Source organism: Phascolarctos cinereus, unplaced genomic scaffold, assembly GCF_003287225.1.
Source record: "Phascolarctos cinereus isolate Bilbo 61053 unplaced genomic scaffold, phaCin_HiC Scaffold_5;HRSCAF=322, whole genome shotgun sequence".
Classification (NCBI taxonomy): domain Eukaryota; kingdom Metazoa; phylum Chordata; class Mammalia; order Diprotodontia; family Phascolarctidae; genus Phascolarctos; species Phascolarctos cinereus.
The window spans coordinates 378,293,703-378,314,414 of record NW_027555958.1 but is presented as its reverse complement, the minus strand read 5'-3'; the positions used below and the strand labels follow the sequence as shown (position 1 = coordinate 378,314,414).

The following is a 20,712-nucleotide window of genomic DNA, read 5'->3' as shown; positions in this document are numbered from 1 at the left end:
AAACTTTGAAGAACTTACATAAACAGGGCACTATTACATCTAGTAAGGCTCAAAAAAAAACCTTACTGCCAGGCAGAAAAATAAAAAAAATGAATAAAAATAAAGATAATTTAAAAATAATAAATTTACTTTGTATTTGCACAATTCTGTTTCAAAATGATGTCACAGATATGCTCTCACAACCACTGGTAAGGTAGGAGGGCAAGTATTAGCCTTATATTACAGATTGAAGAAGCTGAGGCTTAGAAAGTTTTAATGAATTGCCTCACAGTCACAGCTAGTCAAGTAGCAGCGCACGAACTCAAACCCAGGTGTTCTGCATGTTGTCTTACTAGTAAAAAGTTCTGGACCTGTACAGTCAAGAAAACCTGAAATCAAGCACTCGCTCTCTCGCGCTCGCTCTCGCTCTCGCTCTCTCGCTCTCTCTGACACTGGTTATAAAACCATGAGCAAGCAACTTTACCTCTCTTAGCCTCAGCTTCCTCATCTGTAAAATGGGCATAATACTACACAAGGGACTGGCCTCATGGAGTTATGAGGATCCAATGAGATAATCTAGGCAAAGTGCTTTGCCAAGCTTCAAGAGCTAGGTAAATGTCAGCTGCTATTATCGTCATTATTGTACTACACTGATGAATTCTTAAGTTGAAATCTTTGAATATGGGTTCTTTTAATATTTTGATAACAGATTCAATATAACTGGTTTCCTTTTAAATCCTACGTATTTTGTACATTTACAAACTAGTTACTAAAGGGGTCCAAGAGAGAGGAAAGGTTAAGAACCCCTAAATTATCTGGACAAAACCCGCATTTCTCAACAATACTCCTATCTTTGACCGGCTCATTGGTCTTCCTATAAACCACACTGATTCTGCCACCAGCAAGAACGAGTGTTCAGAGGGATGCCCATCTATATTCCTCCTTTAGAGATATGGGCAAGCTGAAAGGGCAAGTTTCCAGCAGAGAACAGTCTGGCATTAGCCCAATGGCCCAGGTACGGTAGTTTTTAAGGAGGTATCAGACGGTCCTCAAATACACCCCCCCTGTTGATTGACATAATGGACATTGCCTGTCTCAAACTCTGAGCGGGTCCTGTGAGTCTGGGGACTGGGGAGGTAGAGGGTGGCTTACTGTTGATCCCAAACGATGAGGTGGAAGAGGTACTTGTAGAAGTGAGCCTTGCGGGTCTGCAGGGGACTACAGAGCTCCTTGCCACCATGGCTGAGGGAGCAGGAGAGGTAGAAGTCTTCATAGCTACAAATGGACACAGAGAACAGATGAGGGTACCATGCTTCCCTACCCAAACCACCAACCTCGCTTACTTCCCCACCACCACCTTCTTTCACCCTGATTCTAGTCTGAAAGCTTCATGTGGGAATGAATAAATGAACAAGGCCTCCAGGCCTACCTGGTATTCCAGGAGACACTTTCTCTAGTTAAACTCCTTCAAACGCTACAGGGCAAAGCCTGAAAACCCCAAAATGAGGTGGAGGAGGGCAAGGAAGCAGGGAAAGAAAATCAGAAAGCCTCTTTCGGAAGGCCGATGTGGGAGAATCGACCTCCAACCTTTTATTTCTCCTCAGCTCAAAGTCAGAGCTCAGGGCCCCCAGAGTTGCCTTCTTTCTTGCTTGGCCCAGCGAGCAAGGGATCTCTTCACTCTTCTTCCCAGTCCTCATTTTCTAAGTCTGCTCTTTCTCTATTCCCCCAAACTAACCCAGGCATGCCCTGTCTGTGAATGGGGGAGGGGAAGAGAGGAAGAACGACATATGCCGCCACGAATGCCAACACATGGGGTCCCTGTGGCTCATGACAGGTGCCTAGTGACAGGAGAGGTCAGAGAAGGCCCCGATTTCCCAGGCTGCCTCCTTTGTTCCCAGCCAATCGCCCAGAGGAATACATTAAGTATGGAACAAAGGGAAGGGCTAGGGGTGGGGATAAAGGGGAGGGAAGGGGCGGGGAGGAGTCCACTGACTACTGCACAGCCCAGAACAACTCCCCCACATCTCCTCTGGTCCCCCACTCACCCACCCTGGCTCCAGAAGAGGAACGTAGGATTACCAACTGCACAACCCCCTCCTCCCACCCCAACAGGCCTAGAGACCCCAGACAAAGGGTCATCTCCTACCTCCTCCCCTCCCCCCTCCCCATTGTGTCTCTGCTGGGAAGTATAGCCATCGGCCATGGGGCATGCACTCTATCTGGGAACCCGCCATCTGTCACGGTCTCTCCCTCAGACCCAGAACTGGGAGGGGGCTGGGATGCCTGCACAGACTAGAGAAAGGGGATGGCAGAGTCTAGACTCTGAGGCTCCTTTTCCTAATTCTATAGCACCAGTTCCACTGTGGCCATCATCTTCCTTTTCCCTTGGGAGTTCTTAGACCACTCCAGGTGCCCTCTGGGATCCAAAGTTTCTCCGTAATTACCAACAATTCACATGTATTTAGCATTTGGTGATTTACAGAACACTCTCCCCAGCACTAAATTTGGAGTCAGGGACCTATGTTAGAATCCCACCTCTGACACTTACTACCTTTGTGACATTGAGCAAACTGCATATGTCAAGAGACTGTGCTCTAGCATAATCTCTGAGTCTGTTTCCTCTTGTGTAAAATGACGTGATTAGACTAGGTGATCCCTGAAGTCTTTCCAATGTTAAACTTAGAATCCTATGAGATAAAACATTACACCTTATCCTCATTTTGCAGAAGAGGAAATGGGAAGCCAAAGAGGGTCTTTCACAGGGTCACACAGCTACTCAGTGTCTAAGAGATAGGATTCAGACTGGGAGCCCCTGACTGCAGGCCCAGGGCTCTTTTTCCACTACCCCCTGCAGTCTCTATGGGGGATCTTTTAGCCCAGCAATAAGGTGGGCACCTTCAGGCACGGGAAGCTGAGAAGAGATGGAAAAGTGGTTCTGTCAACTCCTTTTCTATTTGAAACCAATCCAACCAACATTCATAGGCCCTTAGAACTAAGGCTAAAAGAGACTTCAGAGGCTGGCTACTCTAACTCTCTTGTAAAAACAAATGAGGAAAACTAAGCTCTAGAATAGGTAAGTGACTTGTCCAAGGTCATACAAGTAGGAAGCATTAGAGCTTGGATTTAAGTTAAGGTCCTCTGATTCCAGACCCACTGTTCTTTTCACCATACTACACTGCCTTCTCAATGAGGTTGCCCAGCCCTGGCACTCACCTGGTAGCCCAGGTGATAGGAATTCTGTGAGTGGCATAAACTGTGAAGGCCAGGGGCCCAGAAAGGAGGCAGGCCTCCTGGACCAGCTCATGCTTCTGGTTCCCAGGCACTGCTGTCTGAAAGTCAGCATTGAAAGTATTGCAATAGAGTTCCACCAGGTCCAAGATGGCAGCCGTCAATGCCTCCACTACCTTCTCTGTGAAAGGGGGAGAAAAGAAATGAGTCCCAACCCACCCCTCTCCACACACACACATACCCCAATGACCTCATTACCATGATGTGAGTCAGGATAGGATGATCTAGGAATGGAGTATTGGTTGGTTTTGTGCATATATAAGTGGGCCTAATTTGTTGCAGTGGGGAGGGGAGAGGTAGTAAATTCTTCCTGAATCTTGCCTAAAGCACAACAGTAGAATCCTGGAGAGGAATGCTAAAATGGAAATTTGGGGGTGGGGTGGGGATGAGGGTATTATAAGCCTAGCAAAGCTGCCCAGGAAACAACCATCATCTCCCAAGTGTGAGTTTTCCCATCTGGAACCCAGGCAATAACTACTCAGCCTCACCATCCTCTACCCCACCCTATCAATACCTCCCAGGAACACCACAAGGAATAATGAGTAAAAATTATGAGGAAAGAGTTTATAGAGAAAAATGTGCTGACCAGCTGTGCTCAGACTTCATACTGGAAAATATGTATACATCAGCATGGCTACATGCACACACACACACACACACACACACACACACACACACACACAATATTGAAATAAACTGGGGGAAAAAAGGCACACTAGGTAAGGGTGCTTTTCCCTAAGAGGCAGATGGAAAGAACTTGCAGCCAGCTTTATTACCTCTGTTTTCCCTCACAGACAGGACATTTGGATCCTGTTGGGGAAGAAAGAAGGCTCGTTTCAGTGCCGTGGCCTTTTCTACCACAGCTAAGAAGCAAATCCTTCCAGGCATCCCCAGCTGCCACCAGATGCGATCATCTGAAGAACAGTGGTTGCTCAGGAAGAATAAAAAATAGGACACTGGAGAGGTGTGAAAGATGGACAGACACATTTGGGGTGAGGTAGGTTAGGGAGGGGGGTGAATCTTTTCGATCATCAAAGTTACAAAAAGTGACCATCACATTTCCAGGACAGAGGGTACGCTCAGGCCTCCTGGCCCTGAAAAGGCACAGATGCCTACGTGCCCTAGCACAGTCTGTGATCCAGACAAAAATGTATAGCAAGCTGGTCAAGGCTCACAGCACAGGGGATGTGGCTGTCCCCCAATCTGAAGTGCAGGTTTACTGTACAGGGTGTAACATACACAATAAAAGGAAGGGAAGAAGACAGGAGGGAGAAATTAGTAAATCAATCATTGAAAGAGTTGTAGAACAGGGATGGTGAGAGCAGCTTATAGTTCTGAGGAAAGACTTCATCACAGTACAAAAATGTAAAGCATCCCTTTCTTCAAGGACAGACTCTGCTTCCCACTACAGTGACCTAGCCTGACTCTGTAGAAGCCCTACTAGAAAGCTGCTTGGCAGTGCCCAACTCTCTAGCAAATGAAGTATTTGGTCACACTGAACTCATAGTGACCAACCTTGGGGTAGGCAAGGAATGGAGCAGTGAGTAGTCCTGTTCTCACCCTCCAACAACAATAGCGATTTGCTGCCCCTCATGAAGTGTTGGGGGGGGTACTTTAAAAAGTAGACATCTAGTCATCCCAGGAGTTTGCCCAGTTCCCAGTAGCCCCCGCCCTTCCTCCATGCCTTTACCTTCTGAATTTTGGGTTGCATTCGAGAGGGGCAAGGTGGCAACTGGTTGAGGGCACTGGTGATCTCTGGGGACTCCACATCAGCCAGAGCATTGCAGATGGCTTTGACAGACTGGACCACCCTGTCAGCCTTCAGTGGGAAATCCCCCTGCAAGAAGCAACACAAGGAAGCTGGCAGACATGAAGGCCAGACAACTCCCCTTTCTTCCCCATTCTACCCATTCCCTTAGTTTCAAGAGAGAAGCTGACTTGAGGAGACAGGCAACTTTCAGGCCATCAGGACATACTAGTGAACCCTACAAATTATTTTCAAATGTCATTCAGCCAATTAAATCCTTTCCAGCCCACCACTTTGGAACTGCCCATGCCTGCTTACCCCCAAACCCACTTTAGGGTGACCCCACCCAATATTCCTCATTTCAGAGAAAGCAACTGTTGGTTTATAGCAAGCAAATGCATTTAGGGTCTCCTCCCCAGCTATTTGTGGTGACAAATTTCCAGGGAAATCAGATAGGAGGGGAACATGAATTGGACCAACTTATAAAGGTCATTCAAAGCCTTCTAATAATCTCCCATTTATATATTCCTTCAAGGTTTACACAGTGTTTTCAATCATTTAAACCAGAAGTATCTACTAAGGGTCAGGCACCACTCTAAACCCCAAGAATACAGACAAAAATGAAATACCTGCCCTCAAGGAGCTTACATTCAAATGGAGGAGATAATATGTATATCTGTAATGTGTGTGTATATATGTATGTATAAAGTGTATATGATATGTGCGTATATTAATATATGTAGGTGTATCAGTATACATGTATGCATATATGCAGGTGTATGCATGTTGTTGTTCAGTCATTTCAGTCACGTCTGACTCTTTGTGACCCCATTTGGAGTTTTCTTGGCAGAGATACTGCAGTGCTTTGCCATTTCCTTTTCTGGCTCATTTTATAGATGAGGAAACTGAGGCAAACAAGGTTAAGCGACTTGCCCAGGGTCACACAGCTATTAAGTGTCTGAGGCCAGATTTGAACTCAGGTCTTCCCAAGTCCAGGTCACTGCCACTGAGCTGCCCATATATGTATATGCACATGCACATGCATAGGCATACCTATGTGTTGAACATATATTTGTGTCTCTATGTATGTATGTATGTCTATATGTATTGTATATGTACACAATAAAGTAAGGGAAGAAGGGAGGGATATGTATAATTATATCTATACATATATGTATATTGCACTACTGATAGATGTATATGTATATTATGTATATATATTACAAAATCTATAAAATGCACATAGGATAGTTTGGAAGGGAGAGCTCTAATAGCTATGGGGCTCAGCAAAGGCTTTAAGTAGAAGATGGTCCATATCACCTTTCATTTTTAGGGCAGCTAGGTGGCACAGTAGATAGAGTGCTAGGCCTGTAGTCAAGAGGACCTGAATTCAAATCTGGCCTCAGACCCTTAATAGCTGTGTGACTCTGGGCAAGTCACTTAAGCCTCAGTTTCCTCACCTGTAAAATGAGCTGGAGAAGGAAAGGGCAAACTACTCCAACATCTCTGCTTAAAAAAAAAAAAACTCCAAATGGGGTCATGGAGAGTCAGGCAGGACTCAACAACAAAATCTTTCATCTTACGGATGAGGAAATTGAGGCACAGAGAGGGTAAATGATTCACCTATGTTCACACATCTAATTAAGTATCAGAAATGGCACTGCAACCCAGGTCTCCTGACTGCAAATCTAGCACTTATTCCATTAGATAACTCTACCTCTCCAACTTCATTCAACTTTATTACCCACAACATTACCCATAATATGTACCATGTACTCTAGATGAGCTAGTTGCTTGTCTAAGTCACTGGCCTCATGGGCAAGGCAAAAAATTCTGTGATTCTTCATCCTGAGTTCACACATTTCCTTAAGATGTTAAGGCTCACAGTGCTTTCCCTACAACAATGCCCTAAGACCAATAGTGCAAATATTATTATTTCCATTTTACAGATCAGGAAAATGAGGATTAGACATATGCATTGACTTGCTGAAGATATGAGGTCAAACTAAATTATGCCTGACACAATAGCTGGGGGAGTTATTGTTGGGCAGTGGATAGAGTGGTAGGCTTGGAATAAGAAACACCTGGGTTTAAATCCTGACTCAGTTTCCTCCTCTGTAAAATGGGCATAATAAATGGAACCTACTTCCCAGAATTTCTGTGAGGATCATATGACAGAGTGCATGGAAGGTGATTTGCAAACCTAAAAGTACTACATAAATGTTGTTACTATCATATCTCTGAATGTAGAAGAGGTTTGCAAATCTTAAAGCACTATATAAATTCTAGCTGTTGTTGCTATTCTATGTCTAACTGTCTCATTTTATAGATGAAGAAAGTAAGGGGGAGACACTCAGTGATTGCCCGATGACTAAAAGATAGTAATATCATTTCTTTAAGGCTACTTTCTTACTGCCCTGGAGAATTACCAGTGAGAACCAAAATTTTAGGTAGGCAGAAGAATTCTGGTCCTGTTTATGCCAACTCAGAATTCTAGCTATTCTAACTGTAAAGAAGGTCCCCAACTCTGAACTGAGGGGTCTCCACCCCATTCTGGTCCCCCCAGAAGGATAACTCCAGATCCTCTGGAATCTAGAATGATGGAGCATTCAAACGACCTAGGAGCACAGACTGGGAAGGGAGATTTTCCCCCAACTCCACCCAAAACCTATACAGACGCACCTCAGCCAGCAGGAAAGCATCCACTTCATTATGGAATGTATCAAAGAGAAGACTCAGGGCCTGCCTGGGGATTTGGGATAAAGGGGATGGAGAGAAATAGCAAAGATCAGGGCAGACATAGTAAGTAGAAGGATCTATTCCTCCCTCTCCCCAAAAGAGTTGTACAATTCCCAGGACCAGGGGGAAGATGATTGGGAGAGTTTGTATCACACAATCCCCAAATTCTTCTGGCTTTCCCCCACCTCTCCTGAATCCCATAAAGACAGAAGGAAGACATGCCACTTCCCCATCCCTCAACCCCATTAATGAGCTAGAGAAGGGCGTAGCAAAGCAAGAGGAGCCAGTGGGTAAAGGAACTAGAGAGGTATGGGAACAACAGAGGCCACAAGGAGTGAGTGCCAGATATAATAAATCGTGGAGGGGGGCTCCTTCCCCCACAATCCAATTCAGCGATAATACCAGAACTTCCTCTAGTTTGGAGGGAGTTGACCAATAGACTGTAAGATTCATAAGGATAGGGGCCAGATCTTATCTATTTCCTCCAGCGCCTACCACAGTGCTTTGCACTTAGCACATGATGAATGGGGAAGCACAGGTGTCTTAAGCTCCTCCATCTTCTCCCATGTCGGCTCTTCCCAGGAGTCCTCCCCCTCTCACCTGCTGATGGTCTGTTTGACAGGCCTCTCTTGAAGGTGGATATAGTGGTTCAAGGTGGATGGGCTCTGGTCATCATTCATCTAAGTGAGATAGGCAGGGTCCCCATCTTTAGGCAGTAACCCTACTCCACTCTCCTTCCACATGACCCCTCATTACCCCTGCACCCCTACCCCCAACTCTGCACTGCGCTCTCATCCACCACCTCCCCCTGCCTCAATCCCCTCCCAACTGCACACTCACAGTCCGTGCCAAGTCGGTCCGAACTTCCTTGCGCTTCATCAGCTGTAGCCGGATGTCAGTGTCAAACTTTCGACACTGCTGAATGTACTCATGGCTGCCCAGGGCATGTTTGCTGGAGAGGTGGAAGGAAGGAAGGGGAAGGGAACAATAGAAGTTGCTTTACAAATATTATCTCATTTGATCTTCACAACAACCCTGGGTGGTAAGTGCAATTATGAGCACCATTTTACAATTGGGCAAACTAAGGCAGACAGCAGTTAAGTGACTTACCCAAGGTCACACAGTTAGTGAGTGTCTGAGGCCAGATTTGAACTCAGATCTTCCTAAACTCCAAGCTCAATACTCTAACTACAATGTCACCTAGCTGTCACAATGCCACCTACCTATCTTAAAACCATCAATAAGAACATGGGGCAGGTTTCTTCAGCAAAGAGACCTCAGTGCCAGAGAGAGCTACATAACCTAGCTTTAGGGAGAGAAAAAAGGGCCAGGCAAGGGAGCTTCTGTTTATCCTCAACTTGGTCCCTGAGGAAATGTCACAGCAGCTTGGAAAAAGGGAAATGGAGGTATTTCAATTTAATTGAACAGGCAATTATTAAGCACCTACTAAGTGCTACCCAACATGATGGGCACTAAGAAAACAAAGACAAAAACATTTTTCCCTCAGGGAGCTTACATTCCAAGATGGGGGATGGGGGGAGATGAAAAATACACAGAGAAGTAAACAGAAAAATACATCAAAATAAATATAAAATAATTTTTGAGTAAGGGAGAGGGCTAACCACTGAAAGCCGGGTCTTCCTGTATAAACATAAACATAAACATTTGCTTGATTCTCACAATCCTGCTAAAATGCACTGAAGCCTTGGTTTTTACAGCCCTGAAACTTCATTTCCTAGGTGTTTATTATCTGTATATTTAGCCTTTGTTCATTCAGCAGGGTAGAAATAGGAGGCTAAGAGCTGAGGACACAGTGAGTTATAGAGGGGAGTCTGGTCAATCCCTAAGCCCTGTGGTACTTGGAAGGGCAGGGAGACAGAAACAGAGAGACTGATGGGGGTCTTAGTGTTCAGCACCACAATGCCCCCAAACCCCCATGACCAGGCTTCCCAGCCTAACTGCAGTAAACACAGAATAGGAGCTGAGGGTCCAAAAAAAGCCACATCACCAAGTTACCAGCTTGTCCTCCCTGCTATAAACTGTATGCCAATCAAAAAGAGTGTTAGTCCCTGGGGGATCCTGCCCAATTCATGACTAATGGAGCAAATACAGCAGACTTCCTCCAAAACTCCCACCTCCATCTCTTTCCTGATATACATACAGTAGCCTCCTCCCTCTTCTAACCCTTCCCTCCAGTAAGGAAGGTTATCCAAGTTTGCAGCAGCAGCTGTGACTATGACGGGTACCCGGGAAATCGGCTCCAGCACCTCCCTCCTCACCATACCCCACTCCTGCCTGCCCTCCCTCTTGGTGAAAGGAGGTGACAGGTCAGTGGCAAAGTAGAGAGAAAGGTGGGGGGAAGGAGAGATATCAAGAAATAACCCCAGCTCAGCCTCCAGCTCAGCTGATCTCAACAGCTGGATAATAGAAGGTGGAAGGGGATTTTCTGCCTCAACACATCTGGAAACCTTGACTAGAAGTGGGGGTGGGGAAGGGCTTGGGATTTCCTTCCTCAACACATCTGGAAACCTTGGCTAAAGGTAGGGGTGGGGAAGGGCCTGGAAAGAACTTCTGTGAAAGAGGAGGTAGAGAAGTAACATTGGTAGGTCCAAGGTCAGAAACCACCATGGACCTAGCTAGGACCTTGAAGTTCACTCTATCCAATGGACTGTAATCTTGGAAGACCCTGAGTCTCAGGGGCCATTATTCCTGAATCCTCCATGATTAGCCTAGAGCCAAAGCAAGGTAGGGAGGCAGGCTGTGGCCAGAAGGAGGGAGTATCCTGGGAGGAAGGAAGGAAGGAAGGTGGGGAGCAGGAAACCCAGCCCTCCTCCCTCATGGCCAGGCTCCAAGTTCTTATCTTGGAGTTCCGTGCATCCTGGAAGGCAGCTGCTAAGGGGGGTGGGGCTAGGACTCAGGGCTACTTGAGGACTGGTTCTTCGGTCTGCTCCCCATTTTCCCACATGCCCCATTTTTCCCTGTAAGCCAGCCAAACACCTACTATCCCTGGAATAAGTTCTTCCGAGGAAAAAGGAACTGAAGGAGCCAGGGGCAGCTTCCTGGGTACTGTTCTGTCCAGTGCTCTGGCCTGAATCCTGAACAAATGCTCAGACTTCTTGGTAGTCATTGTTTCACTCCAGACCTAGCATCTCAGCAGGGAAGGCAGAAAAATGCCAGTGGCAGGGGCCACCATAGGAAGAGACCTGGGAGTAGTCCAGAGAATGATTCTATCCAATCCAGATTGACTTGGCTGAAGGTCAAGAACCTGACTACCTTCCCAGTACCTACCCATTCCTCTTTTCGAGGTTGATTCCATGCTTTTGGGCCCCAGGGGTTGAGGGAGGGGCAGTGCCTTGCCAAGCCCACAAAGGGAAGGGCTGTACCCCATGGGAGTGGCGTCAGTCTGTGCCTTCCCAGGAGAGAATGGAAGTACTAACCTCCTTTCATGCTTCTCCAATTTAAAAGCACCTGATACTTCTGACCCCTTTAACATGCCCTGCACTTTGGGGATGGGAACAAGAGGACCGGGGAGGGCAAAGTAAGGTAGCAGATGTACTACAAAGCCATGCGTCCTGGTCACCCATCCTGGATGGCAGCCACAAGAACAATCTTTGCTGTTACTAGCTCTTTTAGTGAAAAAGATAGAAAAATGGAAGTGGGGTGACTTCAGGCCCTGTGAATGCTGCCCACTTCCAAATCTTTTTCTCTCCCAGTCTGCTCATCTTGAATGACAGAATATAAAAATGAAATTGCTTACAGGAAAAAGTAGTCTGTGGGGGAGGGGTAGATTTGCATAAATGCTGAGATTATATAAACTCCCCAACCTTCTTCTTTCCCCTCCCCCATCTACCTCTCCTCAGCACTCCTTTCTTAGTGCCTTTCCTCTGAGATTACCCCCAATTTATCCTGCATACATCTTGTTTGTACCTAGCTGTTTGTATATTGTCTCCCCCATTAGCCTGTGATCCCCTTTTTTTGCCTTTCTTTTGGTATCCCCAGCACCTACCACAGTGCCCGGCATACAGTAGGTGCTTAATAAATGCTAGCTGACAGAGTAACCACCTTCTTCATCCCCAATCTGCCTCCCAGATCAGGGCCTGGCACGAGGTAAGCATTTAATAAATTGCTGCTAAGTGAATGATTGCCCTCCATGGTTTCACTGCTCCCTGTCCAAGGAAAACCAAAGCCCCAAGAGGAGCAGGACATGGAATCGTTTCATTAGGTCCAAATCAGAATGTCTATGCTAGGAAGGCTGCTTTCGAAAATATATGATATTGTATAATCAATATCATGTTGCTTGCCTTCTCAAGGGTGGGGGAGGGCTAGGAGGGAGAAAGAATTTAGAACTCAAAATTTTTTTAAATGAATGCTAAAATTTTTTACATATAATTGGGTTAATCAAATAATTTTTAAAAAAAATTTTTTAAAGAAAACATATGGTAAAAATTAACTAGAGACAGACTCCAATAATAAAGATACCCCATCTATACAACAATGATATGAATAATAATAAAGTTGTTGAGTAGTTTTTCAGTTGTGTCTGACTTTTTGTGACCCCATTTGGGGTTTTCTTGGCAAAGATACAGGAGTGGTTTGCCATTTCCTTCTCTAGCTCATTTTACAGATGAGGAAACTGAGGCAAATGGGGGGGGAAGTGACTTGCCCAGGGTCATACAGCTAAATAAGTGTCTGAGGCCAGATTTGAACTCAGGAAGATGAGTCTTCCTGACTTCAAGCCCTTACTCTGTCCATTGCCTCACTTTTTTGTTTGTTTGTTTTTTCAAGGCAATTGGGGTTAAGTGACTTGCCCAGGGTCACACAGCTAGTAAGTATCAAGTACTTGATCTGAGACTGGATTTGAACTCAGGTCCTCCTGACTCTAGGGCCAGTGCTCTACCCACTTCGCCACCTAGCTGCCCTGTCCATTGTACCAATAATAATAGCTAGCATTTATATAGAGTTTTAAGGTTTGTAAAGCACATGTTATCTTATTTGAGCCTTGCAACAACTCTGAGAGGTAGGTGCTATTATTATCCCTATTTCACAGATAAAGAAACTGAGGCTGAGTAAGGTTACACTCTTTGGGATCACATAGCTAATAAGCTTCTGAAACGAGAGCTGAAGCCAGGTCTTTCTGATGCCTAGTCCAACACTTTATCTGTTGAATCAACTAGCTCTATATGGGAAGAAGTTTTGTGGAGGTGGAAAGAGAGGTATAACAATGTAAAGAAGACAAATTTCTCCCCCTATTCCATATGGACACTTGGACCTAATCCCTCGGGAGCCCTTGGCCTCAATCCTGGCTGCAAAGACGCCATAGCCAATTCAGGGCAGGGAGTCTCATCCTCGAATAAGAGATGCAGTTGCCACACCCATTGCTTCTCTATTTCCATGGGTTTGGGAACACAAGGCTTAATATTTGCCCAGCCCAGGTTTCCAGTTCCTCCAGATTTAGCCAACACATCTAGCCAGCTCTGCCTGATGCCAGAGATCCTAGAGAGTGAGACGTGGCTCAAAGGGCCTAGAGAATGGGGAAGCCTTTAGCACCGTGCCTGGAGCATATAGGCACTTAATACATGTTTATCAACTGAAGCTAGCTGTCACTCCTCACTTGCCCTGACTACTTTCTACCACCCAGGTCTCCCCACACCCACATTCCCTGACCCCTTCTTCAACCAAGCAGGACAACAGATAGATCACTCACTTTTGAAGGAATTCTTCCAGCCCACACAGCTTGAGCACAAAGTCACCCACATCCACGTCCCTTAACTCATCATGTGTGTAGCACAGCGTCTGGTAAATGAGTAAGTCCACTGTGGAGGAACCTAAAGAGAATGGAGGAGGAGAGAACGGGGTCACATGGGGTTTTCAGTTTGCTGCCCAGCCAACCTCCTCTACCTCCATATTCCCAGTTCAAAAGACCCCTTCCTGGCCAGTACTCTCTTAGGTGTGCCGATTTTGATTATTAGAATGTAAGCTTCCTTAGGGCAGGGATATCTTTCTGTTTGTCATGGCACTATGATAAGGAGTAGCATTTACATTTACATAGTAAATTACATAATAAATTATATCTACATAGTAAACATTGAAATAAATGCCTTGTCATTCACTCTTTCATTCCAATCTAGTTTCCTCCAGCTCACTGTTTCTAACCAGTAAAAGAGGCAGCCAGGAGAGTTTGGCTCTGCAGCTTACAGATTGTCACAACTGGGAGGGACCTTGGAGAGAACCTACTCCAGCTTCCTCATTAAAAAGATGAAAAAATTGCCCATGGAAGTGAAATGCTTTGCCTAAGGTTATACAGTGAAGATGTCCATCAAATGGGGAATGTCTGAGCAAGCTGTGGTTTATGATGGTGATGGAATAATATTGTATAAGAAATGATGAGCAAGATATGAACTGATACAAAGTGACGTGAGCAGAACCAGGAGAACATTGTACCCAGTGACAGCAATATTATAACAATGATCATGTGAAAGGCTTAGCCACTCTGATCAAGACAGTGATCCAAGATAATTCCAAAGGACTCATGATGAAAAATGCTAACCAGTGCAGACTGAAGCATTATATTTTCACTTTATTTTTTTACCTTTTTTTTTTTTTGCAACATGGCTAATATGTGAATATGTTTTGCATGATTTCACATGTATGATTGCTATCACATTGTTTGCCTTCTCAATGGGTAGCATAGGGAAAGATTTGGAACTGGAAATTTTTAAAATGCATGCTAACAAGAACAAATTTATTTTTTGAAAATTACATCCAATGAATGGAAATGCTAATCAGCTACATTTTTAGGGTTATCCTGACTTCAAGGTTCTTTCCACTGTACCTTTGCTGCCTTACCTGATCCTTTCAACTCATAGAATCATAGAATTCAGAGCTGGAAAGAATCTTAGAGGTTATCTAGGCCAGCCTCATTATTTTACAGAAGAGGAAACTGAGGCCTGTAACAATCAAATTACTTGCACAAAGTCACCCAGCTAGTTTAGAGGCACAACCAGAATTTGAACCCAGAATGTCCAGCTTAATGCTCTGGCTCTCTGCTGAGGGACTAGGCTGTACAGTCCCATTGAGGAACTCAAACCTGACATATACTTACTACCTTTTCGACCTTGGACCCTTAACTTCCCTGGGCCTCAGTTTCCTCATCTGTAAAATGAGGGGGTTGGATTAGATGACCTCTGAGGGCCATGATTCCTCTCAGTCTAAGATCCCTTGCTCTAAGAGCCAGTCACCTGAGGTTCTTTGGACCCTCTTTTTAATTAAATCTTTTTTTTCCAAAATCAATGAAAATCTACCTTCTTTTCCTCTTACCCTACCCAATTCTTTTCTGAATTCTGAACCCAAAAACCACTCTTACACACGTGCATAGTCGATCAAAACAAATTTCCGAACTAGGAAGTCTCAATCTGCACTGAGTCCATGGCCTTCTTGTCAGGAGGTGGGCAGCATGTTTCATTATGAGTCCTCTAAAACTGCCATTGCTCTTTAGACCCTCTTTTTCCACCCTAGCAAAATGCCTCGTTGAGGAAAGGCTAGGGGTGCACTCTGATAAGAAGTGCATGAGAGGGAAGAGAAGCTGCAGCAATCTGGCCTAGCATTCTCTCCCTCTAGCTTCTCTTATGCTCCTTTTCTTTTCTCCTCCCTTCCCCTTCTCCTTCCATCAGCCATCTCACCCTGAGCAGCTTCTGGCCCTTATCTCTAGGCTTCCCACCTCAAGGCTCCCCTTCAGATCATCAGCATCACATAAAATCACGAGGACCTGCTAAACCCATCGGACACCCTAACTGGAGGTCACAGCCATCAAATAATTGACTTACAATCACAGGTAAAGGTGAGTGGCTCTCGTAAGCCTTCACACACCACGGTCACCTTGAGGCTCACCCCAGCACCAAGGTGCTCTGGACTTGGGTTGACAGCACTCCAGACGTAGCCAGTGAGGGAATAGTCCTGGATGTCAGAGCCAGACCGAAGACTAGAGACAAGAAAGAAGAGGAAGTACCTTTCTCTGTAACAACATCTCAGGACACAAAGACGTAACCTGCGTGGAGGGTATCCCCCCCAACACACACGTACACACACACACACACACACAACACCACTCACCACTCCCCAGCATAATTATCAGGACCTAGACTAGAGGTACCTAATAGACACCCACATTCTCCGGTTACCTAAGCCAGGGTTTTTCAAATTGCTTTGCATGAACATCTAAGGATTCACGAGGAAGAAAAAATGTATATAATTGCAGATACAACCAGAAGAAGGATAGGGACTATACCTGTGATATCACTGATACGGGGTGGGGAAATTCCCTCAAACAATATAGTAAAGCACATTCTTTGACTCTTTAGAGAATTGCTTAGAACATTGAGATATAAAGTGATTTGCCCATCTGTGTCAGAGGCAGGACTTGAATCCGTATCTTTCTCACTCGGAGGTCAGCACACAATCCACCATACTATTCTGCTTTTCGTCGAAGAGGAGAAAGTCTATATAAATATGAGCTGTTGCCCTTCGTGAAGTTACTGGCTTCCTTCAAGATTGAGTCTCCCCAGCAGCTAATGCTTCCCTTGTAAGACTACCTTCTATCTAGCCTTTGTGTATCTTTTGTGTGCCAATCTATAGATGGACATGTTGTTCCCCTTATTATAATCAAGCTCTTTGAGGACAGAGACCGATTTTTGTCTCTGACTCCCCAGCACCAAACACAAATGCCTGACCCATGGGAAGGCCTTAGTAAAATGTCTGTTGCTTGCTTGATGTTTTCTTTTACTATATCAAGTTTGTATGAGCATATATTATTTGAGGATTCAGTTCCTCACTGGTCAGCTCTAACATTACTCTTACCTTCAACTTCATGGTTGTGTACTTGTCCCCAGGTGCCATCAGGGATCATGCTAGAAATCAAACATACTACTACAGGGCCTTGATTCAAAATTCTGCTCATGTGTGACTATTGTCTTTTTTTTTTAATTTTAGGCAACTGTAGTTAAATGACTTGCCCAGGGTCACACAGCTAGTAAGTGTCTGGGGCCAGATTTGAACTCAGTTCCTCCTGACTTCAGGGCTGGTGCTCTATCTACTTTACCACCTAGATGCCTCTATTATCTTTTATTGTAAGAGAGTGTCTTCAACTTCACAGTCTGAAATGCCCATTTAAGAGAAGATTCTGCCTCTATGGACTGGGGTCTCATGGGAGATCTGGATACAAGCGGTCCACCCTTTCCACCACACCTCCCCCACCAAACCCCTTCCCTGACTTCATCCCTTGTATTCTTACACATCCAGCATGTGGCAAAATGCAGCGACTTCCTCATCCCTCTCCTCCGAGACTTCAAAGAGCTCATAGCCATTGGCATTAGATCGGGGCCGGGGCCTCACCTTGGAGAAAGATTGCCTGGATTTAGTGGCCTTTCATCCTTGGGTTCCTCTCCTCTCCCTCCCATTCCCATACCATTTCCACTCTGGGATCTTCTCTTTCTGATAATGGGCCCAAGAAAATCAAATAGACTCAAGGTTGGCCCAGACTCTATTATAGAACTAACTGAACTAGATAAAGGATATAAGCTCTGGGTAGGCAGAATGGACAAGATACCTGCCCAGTTTGGGTTCAGAAGTGGCAGGCTTACATAATAATTATAACAGCATTTATATAGCTTCTTCAGGATTGCAAGGCATTTTACATATATTTTATGATTTTGATCCCCACAACAAGCCTGTGAGGTAGGTGCTATTATTATTCCCATTTTACAGATGAGAAAAACAGGCTGAGAGGGGAGGAATAACTTGCCTAGGGTCACAGAGGGACTCAGAGGCAGAATTTGAGCTCTGACCTCCCTAATTCCTAGTCCAAAGTGTTATTTACAGAGTTACCTGGCTGGCCCCAGCCTAGTAGAATGGGGAGATTCCCATGACCCCAGGCTGCCAGGCTCTCAAGGCTAGGGGTGAGGTAGAAAAATGGACACAGCATCTTTTTGACCACTTGATGATCCCTAGACAAATGAACCCTGACCTCAGGCAACTGGATATCCACCCAAATCTACTTTGGAGACTCCTGGCCCTAGATAAAACTCAACGAAGGGCAGAATAGTCCCTTATAAATACAGTACCAAGACCTAGAATTCATAGATCACTGACTCAGACACACATGCATTTTTTTTTTGGTAGATACTATTTGGGGAAGAAAGCAAAAAACAGCTGTTCAGAGCTGAAGTGAACCAAATGGAAACCTCTGGCTCCTCTCCAGGTCCTGAGTCCTCTGGTTCCAAGTCTCTCTCACCTCAGCTGAGCTTCTTCCTAATTCCCGCTTCGGCACCAAGAATGGTGAGGAGAGTAGGGTGGAGGGAAAGGAGGGGGTTAGAGAACTGCAGCCTATGTCCCCACCACACAACTGTGGTCAGACTTAGGGTCAGAGAGGATGCAGGTTGCTAATAAGCTCAAATTATACCCTGTAGCACAGTCCTAGGACAGAAAAGGGAGTGGGGTGGGGGTGGGGGTGCTGATGGAGGGTGCTGTGCATGATGGCACCTCTCCAGAAGGCTGTGCCTTGAGCCAAAGCCTGCGGATCACACTGACTGTGGAACAAGCCTCCAGCTAGGACAGTCTGGTCAAGGGCAGCATTCTTGATGCCCCTTTTTTCACTTCCTCTGACACAAGATATTCTTATTGCCTTTTCTTTCTACTTCCCCTCACAGAAAGATAAGTGGTTATAGAATCAGCAGGAGTTCCTGATTCTGATACCCAGGTCCCTTCCTCCAGGAGATCTCCTCTCTCTCTTGTTACCCATACTCCCCAGGAAGAGAGAGATGGGGGAGGCAACAGGAGGAGCCTGTAGCGTGCCAGGCCCCAGCTCTGCCAAGTTTGTGCATGTGTCCTAGTCAAAACAATAGCCCCACTGTCAGCAATTAGCCCACAGAATAGCACCAGAGAGAAAGGAAGGGAGGGAGGGAGAGAGAGAGGGAGAGAAAGCAGGAGAACAGAGCGGCTGCTGAAGGCCATTTTCATGCCCTTTCAGAACCACTCACTGGCACCAAAAGAAAACAACAACAACAAAACCCACTTACGTTAACTAGGCTGGCAGGCCCTGGTGGCATCACCCACTGCTGACTGGGGGAGCCTATGAGGCGCAGACTGGTAGCAGGGGCACCAGGCTGACATTTGGAGCCAGCCATTCCTATCACTGGCTCTATTGGCCTGGGACAGAGACAGCGCCCCTGACTGGACACCCGATGGAACCGGGGAGGTGGAACTGGAGGGTCTTTGGCAGCCCCTCTTCCATCAGGCTTAGCTCTTGAACTGACTGGAGGCAGGGAAGACGGAGGCTGCATTCCACCCTGCCCCAGGCAAGAACTGCCAGCTCTGCCCTAGGCTCTTCAAGGAGACTCGCAGCTCTCTCCTTCAGCTCTGGTGACACACTGGAGCCAGGCGCAGAGAGGGAGGGAGAGAGGCAGGAGGTAACACCCCCCTGCCAGGATAGCCTGAGCCGACAAACAGGCCCAGCTCACCCAGCTGAGGAAGCAGGATCCAGGAGCAGAAATCACCCAGCCCCTATAAATAGCGGGAACAGCCACACCTCTCTGATCAGGGGGCTTTTAAAAAGCTCCCAGCTCTAGTGTTGAGCAGAGTCGGTTTTACTTTTCTGGGGGCATCCCTTGAGGCAGGGAGAGTGATCTCCTAATAAGATTTTGGATGGCTCTTGACTGCCGGATACAGAGAGATAAGCAGCTCAGTGACCCTAACCAAGAAGTATAATTCTCTTCCTGATCAAGATAAAATTAAAGGAAAGGACATGGGAGAAATCTAGGCTATCTGACAAGTCTGCCATCCATGGGGGTCTCCTGGATTCCCAGTGGGGACATGAACTGGTAGGTGGGGTAGGGGCAATTACAGAAAACAGCAAATCATGATACATTCTATGGCCTAAGTCTTTCAGGTGGACAGATGGGAAGCCCCCAGACTTGGGAACCTACAACTGAGAACCAGATCCCTACCTACCTGTAGAGGTGCCCCAGCCATTTTTGTCTGGAATCAGGAACCAACCTACTCTTGACACAACAAAAAATTGCTGTACCATTATCTGCACAATGGATAATGGGGATGAGCTAACATTTAAATAGAATTTTAATACCAGCAAAGGGCTTTACACACATTCCCTGATTTGAACACCAACCCCCCCCCAAAAAAATGGGCAAGTGCTATTATCCCCATAGATGAAAAAACAGTCTCAAGGAGGTTAAGTGACTTGCCTAGGGTCACCTAGCTAGTAAATGTCTGAGCCAGAATTTGAACCTAGATCCTCTCAACTTCAGACAAAGAACTCTATCATCCCTATCTCTTTGTCTGGGGAAAGTGTGAGAGTCCCTACCAATAATAATAATGATGGCAAATCATTTTATCTTATGCTCATATAAAATTTTTCACTTTTTCTAAATTCTTTCAGACACATTCTACAACAAACCTGTATAGCCAACATGAGAAATATTATTATTTTCCTTACAGAGTTGTGTGGAAAGTGCTTCATAATTAGGAAAGTGTGATATAAATGCTAGTTTATTTTTTTATTATAATTATGTTTATTATCTCTATTTAATAGATGAGAAAAACTGAGTTGAAATGATTTGCTAAGTCACAGAGCTAGTTTGGGGCAGTGTTTGGGATCAGAACCCATGGGAGGCTCATTTTTAACTCCTTTTTGGCCAAGATGGCTCTAGCTCTGCCTGAGTGAGGGACTGTGGCGGTATTCTACTCTCCTCCACCTTCCTCTTCCAGTCATGCCAACATCTTAAACTCCATGTCATCCCACCCGTATTTAATCCTCCTACATTAGTGCTTAGCGACCAGAATATGACACCAGAACCCATAAGCTTAAGATTCGGCACACTGAAGATGAGGATATCCTAAGCCTATGGAAGACAGTAGGGAAGGGAGAAAGAGAGATGGAGAGAAGAAGAGGG

General features: G+C 45.6%; 1 protein-coding gene across 7 annotated transcripts in view; it reads right to left on the bottom strand.

Moving 5' to 3' along the window:
• PIK3C2B (phosphatidylinositol-4-phosphate 3-kinase catalytic subunit type 2 beta) overlaps positions 1–20,712 on the bottom strand; it is a 78,245-nt gene that overhangs the window by 32,541 nt on the left and 24,992 nt on the right. For 6 of the 7 annotated variants that reach the window (XM_078156390.1, XM_021003113.2, XM_021003111.2 and 3 more), the window contains 10 exons: positions 17,040–17,140; positions 15,577–15,731; positions 13,458–13,578; positions 8,594–8,705; positions 8,354–8,433; positions 7,697–7,760; positions 4,958–5,104; positions 4,044–4,077; positions 3,193–3,388; positions 1,132–1,254 (listed from right to left, as the gene is read on the bottom strand). In XM_078156390.1, coding sequence (XP_078012516.1) covers positions 1,132–1,254; positions 3,193–3,388; positions 4,044–4,077; positions 4,958–5,104; positions 7,697–7,760; positions 8,354–8,433; positions 8,594–8,705; positions 13,458–13,578; positions 15,577–15,731; positions 17,040–17,140 — 1,133 coding nt within the window. Of the gene's footprint in view, positions 1–1,131; positions 1,255–3,192; positions 3,389–4,043; positions 4,078–4,957; positions 5,105–7,696; positions 7,761–8,353; positions 8,434–8,593; positions 8,706–13,457; positions 13,579–15,576; positions 15,732–17,039; positions 17,141–18,822; positions 19,177–20,712 lie in introns of those variants that run through there. The other variant, XM_021003116.2, reaches the window with a different exon arrangement.